Raw genomic sequence first — 17,787 nt, forward strand, 5'->3', positions numbered from 1 at the left:
AGTTGATGATGGACAGGGAGGCCTGCTGTGCTGCAGTCCATGGGGTTGCAAAGAGTCGGACATGACTGAGCGACTGAAATGTACTGAACTGAGGTGACTTTATGATAGCCCGACAGAAATGAAGACCTGCTGGCCAAGTATTTCTCGCTCGAATCTTTTTATACACAGAAGAATGAACAATGGGAACTCAGCTTAGATAGTTTTGGGAAGTAGATAGGTCAGTGGTATCGGGACGTGTGTAGACAACCTAAGAGTGGCTGCTGAGGGCTTGGGTGCTATCAGTGGTGATGGCCACCAACGGTCAAGGCCTAGGCACCTGGAAGGCAGGGGCCCCCAAGATTCCATGAACCCCTCCCCCGCCAGTTCTGTTATGGCAACTCCAGATGGTCACCTAGCAGGCTGGGTCCCCCTCCTTCACTGCTGTCTGAGTCTGAGCCGCACACAGCACCTTTGGCTCTGAGCTCTAGCATCGTCAACTTCTTATTGTATTAGAGAACCCTCTAGTTGTTCCCAATAGCAAGTCAGGAATTCCAGTTTTTGTCATCCCTCAGTGCTGATTAAACCGACGTGATTTTGCTTGTCTTTAATCCCCCATATACTGGGGGTGTCCTCCCAACCCCTGGCTTCTACCCCTTCTACCACATGTCACCATGGCAGTGTGTCTTCCCTCTTTATCGGATCTGAGGGCAGAACGTAACCTCACGGAAGTCAGCCAGGAGGTTTTGTTGGAGCTGGCAAAGTACAAGCAGGACTTCAGAGACGTCAAAGAGAAACTCCTCATATCCGAAGCTACTGTTTACTCCCTGGCCAACCAGCTGCAGAAAAACAGTAAGTTTCTGGGGTCATGGTCACCCAAGCAATGAATGATCATTGTCTTTCCTCTAAGAAAGTATAAGTCTCCAGGATTGGTCTCCTTTTCCCTTTGTCGTTTTGAATTCCATTCTGAGGACAAGCCAGGAAAGGTAGTAGTGGCTCTTTTGCCTTCAGTTTCCTGAGGCTGGGAAAACTGAGGCACAAGGAGTGGAGGCACTTTTCCAAGTTTTTAGTGATGTGTAGGGTGAGACTAAAGTTAAAATTCCAGACAGTGATTCCTGGTGCAGGCACAGGAGTTCTTGTGTCTCTCGGGCGCAAACTAAGCTGTGTTGACTGGAATCTTTTCTGTTCTGTATCTGATCCTGCATGCCTCTTGGCTAAACCTCTGGTACTAATGAACTCCATCAGTTTGAGGTTCCCTGAGGTTCCGTTGGCAAAGCCCTGTGCTAGTTACACCGGGGTAACGTGTGGTTAGACACTGTGAGAAGCAGGGAATATGATTTAAAGGAGCTTAAGGATGAGTCTGTTTCTCACTGAAACCATGGTCTCTGGGATGCCATCAAGACAGAGACTCCCTGGTGAGAAGGAAACCGTGCTTTCTGAGTGAGCAGGTTCTCCTTCCTGAGTCCAAGAAAGCCATTTGACACTCTGTGGCAATAATGAAGGTGTGTCTGGTGAAATCAGACAATCTTCACTTTCCCCTCTCTCCCCACTTGAGCTGGTGAAACTTCAGTGATACAGGTTGACCAGTAGTCCGGGGGACCCTGAGTCTGTGCCATAAGATGTGTGACCAACATGAGGATGATGCTAAGTGGGAGGGATAACCAGCCCCCGTAAAAACCCAGGCAGAGTGTGAGGAGCCCTTTGCACGCGTAGGCAGCCTGGCAGTTGGAATCATTTTTGCCTGTTCAGTAAGAGGGGCCTGGAGTAAGGAAAGAAGTCATGACCAGGGTACATGCATAACAAGGGGATGAGAGGAATCTTGACCACTTGTGTCTGTGTCACTTTCCTACAGTCATTTTCAATGAAGCAATGAGGGAGTTAATACAAAATGACTGACACAGAGACAAGTAAGAAGTAAAGCCTACTATTTAAGAAAGTGAAAGGATGAGCTTTGGGGAAAGGAGAAACTAAGTTTCATTTACACGGCTCCTTATGATAGTAGCAAAACTCTAAGAAAGAAATTGTGAGGCTGGTGAAGAAGAAATGTCTCACCAGCACCCTGGCGTGGAGGTCCCCACAGCACAGTGTGACAGACATGGACTCTGGCCAGGTCTCCTGGGCTCACATGCCTGTTGGGAACCTTTCTGTGCCTCTGTTTCCTCCTCTGTCTGTCTGTTGCTGTAATAGTAACTATCGTTTGAGTTGTAGTGAATACTGAGTGAATCTGACAAAGCCCTGACAGTCGTGCCTGGCTCAGTGTCAGTACACTTAATTCATAGTTCTACTGTTCCTAACAACACAGCTTTCTCAGTGTTTGGGCATCTCTCTTTCAGGTCCTTATGGTTTCATGTAGTCTATTTCACACAAGTGTGTCCAGGTGAGGTTTATGCCTTGAGACCCTTGTTTGTTACTGAAATGCCAGCATGAGAGAACCAGCAGTCCTGTAGTCCTAGGAGCCTTCCCAACCACACAGGAATCACCACCCCAGGCCCCTGCTCAGTGTCTCATCTAAGAGGCTGCAGTTCTTGGTTTTGTGGCCCAGGATTCGGGTTCAGTCTCGGGGTGTGCATTCTGACTTTGAGAAATGGCAGTTCATCTTGTCTAGTTAGGTTCTGTGCCAAGGAGCTTCTCTTTCCTCAGCTCTAAAATGGGGATCACCTCGGTTCAGTCTCTGGGGAATCAGATGTGGAAATCTCTCCACAGAGAATGGAGAAGGAGTTACAGCCACCACTGAGGTGGCCCATCCTGTTCCCTTGAAGGCAGTGACCACAGCAGCAAGGTCAGCTTTCCCTGAGGCAGTGTGTCTCTTTCCTCAGAGTGTGAAGCATGTAAGGACATCGTTGAATCCGTGCTGGGGGAGAAGCTGATGTTTGAGGTGCAGAGGCCAGCAGAGAAGCTGGCAGAGAAGCCAACGCTGGATGAAAGGCTGAGGTGAGGAGGGCAGGAATGTTCATGGCAGGCACAGGGCACAATATTATAAACGAGGCGGAGAACACCGATTGGTGAATTGTGGACTCCACTTATTCTTCAGGAAGTGATTTACCTTGCTTTTAAATAAACAAATGACTTGAATCACATCATGAGATTCACTGCGTTCAAGTGAACCAGTGGCACTTGGCTCATTCACAATGTTGTGCCATTGGCACCTTATTTGCCTTTAATCACAACCCTCTCCTGACTGACTACATCCTAAAATGCTTTCTTGACATCATTCTTATGTTCTTTCCAATTCACATTTCAAACTCTATGACTGGCTGTGTGTCATTCACTGGACAGTACTTTGTGTTGCCACATTAGAAATACAGAAAATACTCTGTGTATTTTTTTCCTGAAATGGGCATGGCCGAGTGAGGACCCGAAGAGACATCTTCGTGATGCAGATTTAGGAAGCCACTGATGCATGCGTGTAACTCGATAGTGTCTGACTCTTTATGACCCCATGGACTGTAGCCCACCAGGCTCTCCTGTCCATGAAGTTTCCAGGCAAGAATACTGGAATGAGTTGCCATTTCCTTCTCCAGGCAATGTTCCTGACTCAGGGATCAAACCTGCATCTCTTGTGTTTTCTGAACTGTCAGTCAGGTTCTTTACCAGCTGAGCCACCAGGGAAGACATTAGGTTATCTTTATAGAAAGACAAGATGACTGGAATGTCACGGAATCTTACAAGAGTACTTTCTGATACAGAGGAAACCTTTGTTTACCTTCTTTCTCTTTGACATAGGCCAGTCATCAGATATGGAGTAGGAAATGGCAACCCACTCCAGTATTCTTACCAAGATGACCCGATGGGCAGAGGAGACTGGTGCACTATAGTCCATGGGGTCGCAAGAATCGGACCCAACTGAGTGACTGAGCCGGTCATCAGATATGTGCCAGAATTCTGTTTCGAGGTCTCCTTGGGGATGTTCTCACAGAAATCCCTGTCTTTCATCTAACTCTTTGCCTTTTACAGTTGTGTCTTCTTTTCCACCTAGGACGTGTGATGTCCTGATTCGAAGTCAGGCACGAGAGCTGACCCAGTTACGGCAGACACTACGGGATGGGAAAGATGACTCTGTCCTGCTCAAGCAGCGCCTCAAGGACCTCCTCACCCACAATGACCTGGACAACCACCAGGGGCAGGGCTTCCGAGAGAGCCTGTCTGAGGGATACCGACTGGCAGAGCGCCTTGCCTGCAAGTTCAATCCAGGTGAGGGGGCCACGGGCCCTGATAGCACTGATCCTCTCCTAGGTCTCCAGTAGATAAGATGAACACCTTCACTAGGAATGTTTATCAGCTTTCTTGTTTCGTGTCCTATTTGGGGCTATGTAGGAGCAGGATTGTCTTAAGAGGACAGAGGAGAAATGCACAGGGTGGAGGTCACTGTATCCCAATGGTCTGCTTCCTCCCTGATGGACCATGGCCACTGGGGCAGGAGGCCACATCCAGCCAGCATTAAAGCCCAGAAAGGAGGAGGTGACAGGAGGCCGCTTGTGAGAGTGAATAGAGCCCTAGATGAAGCTTGGAAGTTCTCAGGTTCCAGGCTGAGTGCTGTGTGTTTAACTATGTGAGAATGATTGATTTTTCTCATGTTAGTAACTGTTTTCTCATCTGTAAAATGGATGAATAATCTGTTGATGGTAGCTATAATGATTAAATTTTGGAATATTTACAAATGTACTGCAGAAAAAAGAAAACCGTTCACTTTGTCGTGTTGGTTAGGTACTTGATAGGGTTGGACGTGGTGCTGGGAAAATGATTTAAACTGGAGCAGTCACTTTCCATGGAGAGACTTTCCCAGAGAACACACAAAAGCCCCCTTGAAGAGCCAGGATGTTCCCAGATGGAGGGATGTGGGATGTGATTGTTCTGCTTACAGAAAGGAGGGCTTCTTGTGAGACCTGAGAAGGTTTATAGAGGCTGTGTCTTTGGCAGAATTTGTGGCAGGATGGACAATACATTTGCAGGAGTGGAGGTAGAAGGTAGACAATGTGAGGAGATATAAGGAAGAAAAGACAATTCAAACGTTTGCCCAATTTCAAGCAGAAGGCGTCCTGAGGATGATCTACCAGTTTAGAAACAGACTGCCTGTTGGATCAGAAATCCATGCTCGGGCAGTTGTTTAAAGACAATACATTAAAACTTCCATACAGTATTAACTCACACATAGATATTTATGACTCTGTGACCATATGAGTCCCTGTGTTTGCAGTGGGAAAAGTGACTAGAGGCTGACTGGATATTTTTGATTTTGTTTGCAGAAATTTATGAAGATGAAGACGATGAACAAGTACAAGAAACAGTAACCCCCAGGTAACAATTCACTATCCATTCTGCTCAGTCACTCAGTCATGTCCGACTGTTTGTGACCCCATGGACTGCAGCACACCAGGCGTCCCTGTCCATCACCAACTCCCAGAGTTTACTCAGACTCATGTCCATTGAGTCGGTGATCCTATCCAACCATCTCATCCCCTTCTCCTGCCTTCAATCTTTCACAGCATCAGGGTCTTTTCAAATGAGTCAGATGTTTGCATCAGATGGCCAAAGTATTGGAGTTTCAGCCTCAACATAGGTCCTTCCAGTGAATATTCAGGACTGATTCCCTTTGGGATGGACTGGTTGGATCTCCTTGCAGTCCAAGGGACTCTCAAGGGTCTTCTCCAACACCACAGCTCAAAAGTATCAGTTCTTTGGCATTCAGATCTCTTTATAGTCCAACTCCTACATCCATACATGACTACTGGAAAAACCATAGCTTTGACTACATGGACCTTTGTTGGCAAAGTATGCTGTCTAGGTTGGTCATAACTTTTCTTCCAAGGAGTAAGCATCTTTTAATTTCATGGCTGCAATCACCATCTGCAGTGATTTTGGAGCCCCCCAAAAGAAGTCTGCCAGTGGTTCCACTGTCTCCCAATCTATTTGCCATGAAACGAAGGGACCAGATGCCATGGTCTTAGTTTTCTGAATGTTGAGCTTTAGCCAACCTTTTCACTCTCCTCTTTCACGTTCATCAAGAGGTACTTCAGTTCTTTGCTTTCTGCCATAAGGGTGGTGTCATCTGCATATCCGAGGTGATTGATATTTCTCTTGGCAATCTTGATTCCAGCTTGTGCTTCATCCAGCCCAGTGTTTCTCATGATGTAATCTGCATGTAAGTTAAATAAACAGAGTGACAATATACAGCCTTGATATACTCCTTTTCCTATTTGGAAATAGTCTGTTGCTTTATGTCCAGTTCTAACTGTTGCTTCCCGACCTGCATATTGATTTCTCAAGAGGCAGGTCATGTGGTCTGGTATTCCCATCTCTTTCAAAATTTTCCAGTTTGTGGTGATGCACACAGTCAAAGGCATAGTCTGTAAAGCATAATAGATGTTTTTCTGGAACTCTCTTGCGTTTTTGATGATCCAACGGATGTTGGCAATTTGATCCCTGGTTCCTTTGCCTTTTCTAATCCCAGCTTGCACATCCGGAAGTTGATGGTTCACATATTGTTGCAGCCTGGCTAGGAGAATTTTGAGCGTTTCTTTACTAGCGTGTGAAATGAGTGCAATTGTGCAGTAGTTTGAGCATTCTCTGGCATTGCCTTTCTTTGGGATTGGAATGAAAAACGACCTTTTCCAGTCCTGTGGCCACTGCTGAGTTTTCCAAATTTGCTGGCATATTGAGTGCAGCACTTTCACAGCATTATCTTTTAGGATTTGAAATAGCTCAACTGGAATCCCATCACCTCCACCAGTTTTGTTTGTCGTGATGCTTGCTAAGGCCCAGTTGACTTCCCATTCCAGGATGTCTGGCTCTAGGTGAGTGAATACACAGTCGTGGTTATCTGGATTGTGAAAATAATTTTTGTATAGTTCCTCTGTGTATTGTTGCCACCTCTTCTTAATATCTTCTGCTTCTGTTAGGTCCATACCATTTCTGTCCTTTATCGAGCCCATCTTTGCATGAAATGTTCCCTTGGTATCTCTAATTTTCTTGAAGAGATCTGCAGTCTTTCCCATTCTATTGTTTTCCTCTATTTCTTTGCATTGATTGCTGAGGAAGCCTTTCTTATCTGTCCTTGCTATTCTTTGGAACTCTGCATTCAAATGGGTATATCTTTCCTTTTCTCCTTTGCTTTCCCTTCTCTTCTTTTCACAGCAATTTGTAATACCTCCTCAGACAGCCATTTTGCTTTTTTTCCGTTTCTTTTTCTTGGGGATAGTATTGATCCTTGTCTCTGAACAATGTCACGAACCTCCATCCATAGTTCATCAGGCACTCTATCAGATCTAGTCCCTTAAACCTATTTCTCACCTCCACTGTATAATCATAAGGGATATGATTTGGGTCATACCTGAATGGTCTAGTGGTTTTCCCTACTTGCTTCAATTTAAGTCTGAATTTTGCAATAAGGGCTTCATGGTCTGAGCCACAGTCAGCTCCCGGTCTTCTTTTTGCTGACTATATAGAACTTCTCCTATTCTGGCTGCAAAGAGTATAATCGATCTGATTTTGGTGTCGACCATCTGGTGATGTCCATGTGTAAAGTCTTCACTTGAGTTGTTGGAAGAGCGTGTTGCTATGACCAGTGCCTTCTCTTGACAAAACTCTATTAGCCTTTGCCCTGCTTTATTCTGTACTCCAAGGTCAAATTTGCCTGTTACTCCAGGTGTTTCTTGACTTCCTACTTTTGCATTCCAGTCCCCTATAATGGGTTTTAGTTCTAAAAGTTCTTGTAGGTCTTCACAGAACCGTTCTACTTCAGCTTCTTGAGCATCATTGGCCGGGGCATAGACTTGGATTACCGTGATAGTGAATCATTTTCCTTGGAAATGAACAGAGATCATTCTGTCGTTTCTGAGCTTGCATCCAAGTACTGCATTTCGGACTCTTTTGTTAACTATGATGGCTATTCCATTTCTTTTAAGGGATTCTTGCCCACAGTAGTAGATATAATAATCATCTGAGTTAAATTCACCCATTCCAGTCTATTTTAGGTCTCTGATTCCTAAAATGTTGACGTTCACTCTTGCCATCTCCTGTTTGACCATTTCCAATGTGTCTTGAAACATGGACCTAACATTCCAGGTTCCTATGCAGTATTGTTCCTTACAGCATCAGACCTTGCTTCCCATCACCAGTCACATCCACAGCTGGGTGTTGTTTTTGCTTTGGCTCATCTCTTCATTCTTTCTGGAGTGATTTCTCCACTGATCTCCAGGAGCATATTGGGCACCTACCCACCTGGGGAGTTCATCTTTCAGTGTCCTATCTTTTTGCCTTTGCATATTGTTCATGGGGTCCTCAAGGCAAGAATACTGAAGTGGTCTGCCATTTCCTTCTCCAGTGGAACACATTTTGTCAGAACTCTCCACCATGACCTGGCACGGCATGGTTCATAGTTTGATTGAGTTAGACAAGGCTATGGTCCATGTGATTAGATTGGTTAGTTTTCTGTGATTGTGGTTTTCAGGCTGTCTATCAGGAGCCGGTAATGTTAGGGAAAATATGGACAGGGTCACAAAAGAACCCTAAGTAACTCAAGAGAGTGACATGCCAGATGTAAGTATAAGCACAACTGCACATGGTATTAATTTACTTCACTCAACCCACATGGAAATGACAGTGTAACTTGATTGCTGTCTCTCTGGCTACTTGTATGTATGACCCAAGGTGAATGCACACCCTTAGGATTTCCTGTACACAAAGAGAGCATCTGTTCTCTTCTAAAGTAAGTCCAAGTGAGGTAAATATCTATTTCTACACAGTTGTTTTAGATCCTTGGAAGGAAGGTAACTAGCAAAGGGATTAGTAGAGAATCAACTAGGAAAAATAAACCCCAGGACAACTGTCCCTCCAAAAACTGGTTGTCTGTGACAATAGTAAGTGAAAGAGGCCTTGGAGGCCTTTCAATTACTAAAGAGCAGGTAGAGGATCTCCGAGAGTTTATAAAGCTTTAATATCTGTATTCACTTCACTGTGCATGCTCAGTTGCTCAGTCATCGCTGAATCTTTGTGACCCCCATGGACTGGAGTATACCAGGCTCCTCTGTCCATGGCATTTTCCCACCAAGAATCCTGGAGTGGGTTGCCATTTCCTTCTCCAAGGGATCTTCCTGGCCCACGGACGAAGCTGCATATCCTGCATTGGCAGGCAGATTCTTTACCACTGAGCCACTGGGGAAGCCCTTACTCACTTGCCTACTTTGTCTTCAATTCAACATGACTTAGGACCCAGTGGAAGCACTTGTTGTGGAAGTTCCTTTGTGCTTCCTGTTCCTGAAAAGATCTTCCTGGGATGGTTGAGTCTCCTTCCTCATCAGAGGTTTGTGGCCGGTTTGTAGGGTACCTGCTTCTCCCCCTCTCCCATCCCCAGACAGACACACTCCAGTTCATATAAGAGAGGATAGTTCCTTCTCTCTTTAAGGGGCCTGCTCTTTTACCCTCTGTGACCACGCCCCATGCCTCCTGTCAAAACCAGCCAGAATGGCTTGCAGTCAGATCTTCATTTAATTTTCTGTCATTCCTTTCCCATCTGGCACAGCATGGAGCTGCAGGAGGTTGAAAAGAAGGAAGTGCCTGAAGAATGCAAGGATGAATGTGTTTTGATGCCTTCAATTCTCCAAGGAAGTTCTGACAACCACCAGCCTTACAGTAATGACAAACTTCAATTTAATGAACTGGAAGTAGACCTTGGTCCAGATGGAGCCTGTGGTTGCTCTCATGCTAAAGAAGATGAAATGCCAACCAATATCTCAGGTAGCCCCCGTATTATCTGTCCTCACATGCTCTGTAGACCAAGGAAGGTCATCTCTGAGGACAGGTTGCATAGACACATCTTCACTGAAACCAGGGACAAGGGTCTGTTATGGAGCACAGACATCAGGTGGGTCAGGGAGCTTTCATTCTTTTTTTGGCTCCAGGCTTGTCTCTGTCACCCTGACCCCAGTGTCAGGCATTCGACCCAAATCACTTGTGACAGCGCTCACCCACCTCAGCTGCAAATCCACAGGAGGTGTCTGTCAGAACTTGTTTGGAGCCAGCATGTTGTTAGCTGCAATGATCTGATTTTGGTAAATGTTCCTGGGCTCTCCAGAAATGATGACAGACTCGCCTCTTTATAAGGAGAGCTGATTTCCAGGTTTTGTTTGATTGCTCTCAGCCCCAGTCCCCCTTTTCTCGATGTTGGCAAGTCTTAGCTAACATGTCATCTGAACACCAAGACAGATACACTTGTACCATTGCCTTGCTTGGAAGTTTCCATGAGGCAAGGCTGGGCTCTGGCAGTTCCTCCAGCCTTGAACGGCGACGGCTGTGTGGCACCAAAGATTCTTTTTGATTTGGGGGTTAATACAATTCACTGGGCTTCCCTGGTGGCTCAGATGGTAAAGAATCTGTCCTCAACGCAGGAGACCCAGGTTCAATCCCTGAATCATGAAGATCCTCTGGAGAAGAGAATGGCACACGCTCTAGTATTCTTGTGTGGAGAATTCCATGGACAGAGGAGCCTGGTGGCCTGTAGTCCATACAATCACAAAGAGAGAGACACTACTGAGCGGCTAACCCTTTCACAATTCACCCATCACTCTAGTCTCAAGTATAAATTCCTCTAAACCATCAACAACCACATAATCTGATGGGATTAAGCAGTACTACAGAAATAATTCTAGAACATAACAGCTCATGTTCTAGCATCTCTGTGGAAAATACATTTTTACTGCTTATACAGACTCAGAACAAAGGATGTTGGGAGAGATACCACATCAAGCAGCAAATTTCCTCGATGGGTCTGGAAGCAGTCCAGTCTCATTCTCATAAGACTTAAGTGTCCTAGAATATCCTTGGTGAAGAATTATGTTCTTCCAATGAGAATTTTAATGTCCTTGTTGTACATGTATTTACTGAGTAGATATATGCGAGGTCTGATTTGCTTATTATGACCTTCTGTCTCTGAATTTCCTACCAGACAATGAAAATTATCAGAAGCTAGTGAGTGGACAAGAGCTCACATTTCCCAGGTAATTTGAAGATCTGTGGGCTGTGAATGTCAGTAGTGACAGCAGGAGACCTCAGATCCAGAGAAAAAGAGAGAGTACTCTATGGAACTCTTTCATCCATCCATTCAACAGCAATTATCTCTAACTGTGTTGTCTATTTATGCTTCACAAGTTTGTGCATTTCCACTTTTTAATCCTTCAAGTTGAGTAATGTCCAGTGAGTTGACCCAGGTGAAATAACTAAACCTGGGCGTTCCCATATTCATGTGTTTTCTCCTGAGTGGCTAAAGTAGGGTGAGATCCTATGGGTCTTGCACTGGTTTGGCATCAGCATGTTGGTAAATATTGGGTTTCAAGGGAAGAAAATAGAACAATATTCATATTACAACAGAATATTGAAGAAATAGTTCTTGAAAGCAGAATATCTAGTCAACAACACTTTTTTTCTCCAACTCTGAAAAACTGATTTTGAAGTCATATTTGTGCAAATAAAAATTTTAAAATTAAATGAAATAGAGTCCAAAGTCAAACAAATCTTTAACTTCATAAAAGCTGTGTTCACTTGGACACAGGCTATTCAGTCAACATAGTGTGTGCAGAAAAGTCTGAACCACTGCCCCAGTCCTCTGTGTGTGCTGGGGACCATGACGTTAGCGTGTAGGGAAAATTGCGTCTCCTTCTTCAACTGCTGGTTGTGTGCCCAGTGCCCAGAGAACCTGCTGTCTGTCTCCCACCCCATGTCAGCCACCTTCCACTCCACATCAGGAGGAGTTACTTCCCTCCTAAAGGGGCCTGCCCTTTTGCTTTCTGTGACCACTCTCAATGCCTGTCAGCAAAACCAGTCAGATGGCTTGGGGTGAAATCCTCTTAATCTTCTGTCATCCCTTCTCCATCTGACACAGTGTGAACTTGCAAGATGATGAAAAGAAGGTGGTGTTCCAGCAACCCCAAGATGAATGTGTTTCAGTACCTTCAACTCTCCAGGAAGGTTCTGCCTGCAACCAGCCTTACAGTGATGGAAAATTTGCATTTGATGAAGAGAATGTGGCGTCTGCCGTGGACGGAGCCTGTGGTTGCTCTCATGCTGAAGAGGATGAAATTCCAACTGGTCTCCCAGGTAGTCTGCAATATATCTGTTAGTCTACTCTGGGAGAATTAACCCCCTTTGAGAGACCCTGTGCTTCCATACTGAAGCCTGATTTGAACCAGACTCTAACTGCATTTACAGTGAGACTTTCTGTGAACGAGCTTTGCTCAGTTCCCAGTCACAGTTGTCCCTGTGGGGAACCACTCTACCCAAGGCGGTCCTGCCAGACTCACGTGTCCCTCAGCAGTTGTGGCACAGGAGGTCCCTTTCAGGCTTCCTAACTTTGAATGGACCTCTCATCTCACATGAAATGCTTGAATTTTCATTTCTGGGTAATGTCCCAGAGTTCCTACCCCTGTCCAAGGCTTTTGGCAGTCTTGTTTATATCTTTGGAGACGCCACTACTTTGGTTCACTTCTGTCAACCCATAGTCTCTCTCTCTTCCTTGGACTCACCTTGTTCGAAGTTTTTCTGAAACCAGAAATAAGCCACACCGTCATCTTTTGGTATGATTCTCTGAGGTAAGGCAGGGCCTGGAACTTCCCAACCTGATGAATGGCCACTGTTTCAGCTTTGAGTTTCATTTGACTTGATGGTGTGTGGATTCCACTCCCATTTAATCTCAGTGTGTAATCACTTACCCCATTAGTAAACAGCATTTCAGATGAAAAAAGCCTGAGTATTATAGCAGGCTGAGGATGTAGCTTAGTTGTTCCCCAGGAACTGTGAGTAAAAGGATGCATTTAGCTATTTGCACAGACTCAGGACCAGGATACTCTGCGAGTGACACATCATATCAAGGAAATTTGTCCAATAGCTCAAGAAGGAAACCCAGTGCCACCTTATGAGGCTATTTCTAGGGCCTCCTGGATTATTTCTGTCTGAATAGCCTGTTACCACATGTGAAGATAGGTACAGGTTTGGGCATTTGTGAAGGGAATTTGCCTGCTACAACTCTCCTGTTAATTTATTTACAGAAAACCGGAATGATCTCGATGACCTGAAAGGACCAGAGGTGGTTGCCCCAAGGTAATTCTGAATCTCTGTGGGCTCTTTGCACAGTGATGACCTCTGCAGACCTCTGATCCAGGGAAAAACAGGAAGTGCTGAATATACTGTGTCGTCAGTTTTGCCCACCACTATTATCCTTTTTCATAGCGTTCTCTGCGTTCACTGTGGTACTTCTATTGTTTCCCATTTCTTATTTACTTGTCAAGTTTAAAACCCAAGTCAGTTGACCCAGGGGACCTAAGTCAGAGTGGTGTTTTGCATCAATTTTTACCGCAGGGGTGGTTTTAGAGTGAGAAGCGTATCTGCTTTCTGTTTGTGTTAGCGTGCTGGCATGTGTGTCACAGTAGTGTGAATGCAATGTGAATGGAAGTGTGAAAGCCACTGTTCTGTGTCCCTGTGTGTGAGGCGGGACTGCACCATCAGAGGGAATTCAGTCTGTTCATCAGCCTGTTTGGCCGGAGCACTGAGCACCTGCTGTTCTTCCTTTCTTCTGCTCTGTCAACCTCGTTGTGTCTCACACACAGTTTTCTCTCTAATGGATCGGACCCTCGGTGTGCTTCACCACGCAAACATTCCATCAGAACCAGATAGGACTGCACAGTTTCTCATCATCTTGTCTTAATTGTCTGCCCTCCCTCCCCAACCAGGTTCAGCAGACAGCTGCCACAGCTGAGAGAGAACGGTGTCCCAGGGGACTCTCTGGATGAATATGCTCTGACTTACTCGGTTCTTCCTAGCCTCTCAGACTCCTTCTGGCCTTATAGGAGCGCTGCTGTCTTCTCACTTGAGGGTGTGGATGTCTCTTATGCCCGGGATGTAACCAGTGAGTATTTTCTTGTGATGGAACTCCACCTGGACGCCCAGGTAGTCTCTGGACCCTGTACTCCTCGCCTCTGGGGTGCTGAGATTTGTCCTCCCTGTTGGAAGCTCTGTAGACAGTGATTTGAATCAGACTCTGTGGTAGAGTTTTAAGTACAGACCTCAGGAGAGTCTGGGAACTGTGCTTTCTTTTTCATTCAGGTGAAGCCTGTGGGCCAGGCTCCAATTTAGATCACGGACGCAAGGCTGCTGTGACACACTCACTCACTTGAATGAATGCAGGTGTCTGGAGATGACTGGATTTTTCCTGATTCCCATGAAAAGTCTCTTCTTGCCTACATTACTCCCATTATCATACCCAAAGTGTCCCTGGAATTTCTGTGCCTTTCTAGGGGTGCTAAGAGCCTTAATAATTTCTTGCTTCCCTGGTGTCACTGCTGTCATCCCCAGTGTTTGTCTCGTCTAAATTGCATTCTTTGCAAACCAATAAATTGGGCCACAGGATCCAAAGACCCCTCCGATGACCTTGCTTGTATGTTTCCATGAAGCAAGATAGAGCCCTGGCATTTTCGCACCTGATGAATGACGGAAGTTTCCGTGGAACAACTAGGATTCATGTGATCCAAGGTTTTGTTCATTCCACTCATCATTCTGATAAAGCAGTCAGCATATGGTGAGAAAAGTCCGAGTATTACAGTATTCTGCTAGAATGCAGTTGGGCTATTCCCCAGGCTCTGTGGGGAAGATGAATCTTTACCTTTTTACTCAGACTTGGAACTGAATACTGTGGTGAGGTTCTACCAGGGCAGGGAGATCTTTCCTGATGGCTCAGGAAAGCAAACCAAGGAGAATCTGAGAGACCCACCTAGAGGCTTCTGGAATATCCTTCTTAAAGAGCCTATCGTCTCACTGCCGATATTGTTGTCCCCGTGGCAGTATTGGACCCTGGATTATTAATTTACACAGTGAGATCTGCTAAGTGTTTCTTGACTTGTCTGAATTTATCCATAGAAAATCTTGCTGATCTTGAGGATGAGGAAGATCAAAACATCATCTCTTCCCGGTAAGTATGGAGAAACATGGGTCTGACATCAGTGGTGACATCTGGTCATCTCACGTGCAGGGGAATCGGAAAGTGCTGAACATGCCTGTCTCTTCCATTCAGACAACCACAAATTGTCCCTGTCCCTAGGTTGTCTGTTTTCACCCTTTATGAATCGCTCTCAGTTATAGTAACTTGCGGTTAGTCGAAGCAGGGCTACTGATCAGCCACAGGATTTCTTGTACTCCTCTGTTTTCTCCTTTTTGTTAAAACCAGCATGCAGTACTTATCTGCCTCTGTCACTCTGGGTTACGACCTTGGCAGGTATTTCATGGCAAGGAAATTAACTAGGAACCAAAACTCAGGTCACATCGCAATATCAGTAAACTGGGTCTTGCAGACACAGGATTTCTAGGAGTCCATTATGCTGCCAGAGTTGGTGTTCATTTGCATGAAGCATGTAAATTTCAACAAAATTTATGGTGTATTAGAAGTCACCCTGTGTTCTGAGGACGAGTGTGACATGACTATGTGTCCTGGGGTGGCCCATCTCCTTCCTCTCGAACTCATTTCTTCTCTGTGCTCAGAGCATCTGACGCTCACTCTACCTCACTCGCTCTCCCTCACTCGCTCTCCCTTTCCCTTTGCAAGTGCCCTCAGGTCCCAGATTGGGTTGTGGCCAGCGGAGATTTTTTACATCCTTTTAAGGCGTCTCCCCATTTGTTTTTTGCAACTTGTCGCTTACCCCTCCCATCCAAACCAGCTATGGCTCCAGGTTGACTCATGCCTCTTGTTTCACCATCTGCCCTCCCAACCCCACAAATCTCAGTGTGGAGCAGCTGGTGGTAGAAGAGATTGAAGTCCAGCCGGACCCAGTGGATGCATGTTATCTGGCTGCTTCTATTGGCCATCATCTGGCAGGCTCCTGTCATCCTTATAGAAGTGCCTCCTTCCCAACAGAGAGTACAGATGTTTTCTGGACTCTCAACGTAAACGGTGAGTTCTCCCAGACAGGACCTAGGCTCAGGTTGATTAGAACTATGTTCTCAGTTTTAATTTTTAGAAGGCATCACGAGCCTTTGCATTCTTCTTGCTCCAGGCTGTCCTCTGTCACCTGAACTAATCTCATCAGCACAGGCTTGTGGTGTCAAATCAGACCAGAGAGGGACAGGGGAGCGATAAGGGCAGAATCTCAGCGACCAGTGTCTCACCTGCAGGAGTTAGTGTAACAGAGCTCTTTTTATGAAGAAAAGAATCCTTATATTCGTGAAATTTTGTTGCTAATTTTATTCTTTGAGTAGTAGCAGTCTCTGGCAAGCTCTCTGGCGTTGCATTCATGATTGCAATCTGCTGCATGTTTGTAAGGCATGTTATATTGTTCCCAGCTGCGGACTCTTGCCCGTGGGCTGCCTACCTCCCTCTGAAGCATTTAGGTACTAGATCCTGAACATAAAATCTGCCTATGCCCTGTAATTTCCATGAAGCCAAATATCAGTCTCTTGTTTTTCCATCGTCTAGAAACACCCTTGTGCCTCATCCTTTGTGCAGCAAGAAGGAGTCTTCCATGTCTGGGCTATACTTTCAAAGTTTTATGTGATCTCAGTGGTATAATCTCATGGAAACTATCGATAACCTGTGTATCTGATAGTGGTATGGACCTACTTTATGAGCCAGGTCCCCTTGGGTAGCAGTTCATAGGGTGTGGAGATTTCAAGCTAGTATGAAATCCTTTTGGTATTTTTTTTTTTTTTACTTTTTCTTTAGCAGAAGCATTTTATTGTTAGGAATTTGATTCATAAGATCATCTTGAGTGAAGTTTCCGTGGAACAACTAGGATTCATGTGATCCCAGGTTTTGTTCATTCCACTCATCATTCTGATAAAGCAGTCAGCATATGGTGAGAAAAGCCTGAGTATTACAGTATTCTGCTAGAATGCATTTGGGCTATTCCCCAGGCTCTGTGGGGAAGATGAATCTTTACTTTTTTACTCAGACTTGGAACTGAATACTGTGGTGAGGTTCTACCAGGGCAGGGAGATCTTTCCTGATGGCTCAGGAAAGCAAACCAAGGAGAATCTGAGAGACCCACCTAGAGGCTTCTGGAATATCCTTCTTAAAGAGCCTATCGTCTCACTGCCGATATTGTTGTCCCCGTGGCAGTATTGGACCCTGGATTATTAATTTACACAGTGAGATCTGCTAAGTGTTTCTTGACTTGTCTGAATTTATCCATAGAAAATCTTGCTGATCTTGAGGATGAGGAAGATCAAGACATCATCTCTTCCCGGTAAGTATGGAGAAACGTGGGTCTGACATCAGTGGTGACATCTGGTCATCTCACGTGCAGGGGAATCGGAAAGTGCTGAACATGCCTGTCTCTTCCATTCAGACAACCACAAATTGTCCCTGTCCCAAGGTTGTCTGTTTTCACCCTTTATGAATCGCTCTCAGTTATAGTAACTTGCGGTCAGTTGAAGCAGGGCTACTGATCAGCCACAGGATTTCTTGTAGTCCTCTGTTTTCTCCTTTTTATTAAAACCAGCATGCAGTACTTATCTGCCTCTGTCACTCTGGGTTACGACCTTGGCAGGTATTTCATGGCAAGGAAATTAACTAGGAACCAAAACTCAGGTCACATCGCAATATCAGTAAACTGGGTCTTGCAGACACAGGATTTCTAGGAGTCCATTATGCTGCCAGAGTTGGTGTTCATTTGCATGAAGCATGTAAATTTCAACAAAATTTATGGTGTATTAGAAGTCACCCTGTGTTCTGAGGACGAGTGTGACATGACTATGTGTCCTGGGGTGGCCCATCTCCTTCCTCTCGAACTCATTTCTTCTCTGTGCTCAGAGCATCTGACGCTCACTCTCCCTCACTCG

The 17,787-nt window shown here is 45.3% G+C and overlaps 1 protein-coding gene across 1 annotated transcript; it reads left to right on the forward strand.

The window, feature by feature from the left end:
• Nucleotides 1-632: 632 nt before the first annotated feature.
• LOC148778177 (NBPF family member NBPF6-like) lies at nucleotides 633-14,781 on the forward strand. The gene is made up of 9 exons (XM_088835767.1): nucleotides 633-828; nucleotides 2,793-2,907; nucleotides 3,953-4,167; nucleotides 5,220-5,271; nucleotides 9,494-9,708; nucleotides 10,916-10,967; nucleotides 11,849-12,063; nucleotides 13,011-13,062; nucleotides 13,692-14,781. The coding sequence occupies exons 1-9, from the start codon at nucleotides 651-653 to the stop codon at nucleotides 13,984-13,986; spliced, it is 1,389 nt and encodes a 462-aa protein (XP_088691893.1). The 5' UTR covers nucleotides 633-650; the 3' UTR covers nucleotides 13,987-14,781.
• Nucleotides 14,782-17,787: the final 3,006 nt, after the last annotated feature.

The sequence above is a fragment of the Moschus berezovskii genome, chromosome 4, assembly GCF_049115385.1.
Source record: "Moschus berezovskii isolate FMDL1 chromosome 4, NW_MosBer_1.0, whole genome shotgun sequence".
NCBI lineage: Eukaryota > Metazoa > Chordata > Mammalia > Artiodactyla > Moschidae > Moschus > Moschus berezovskii.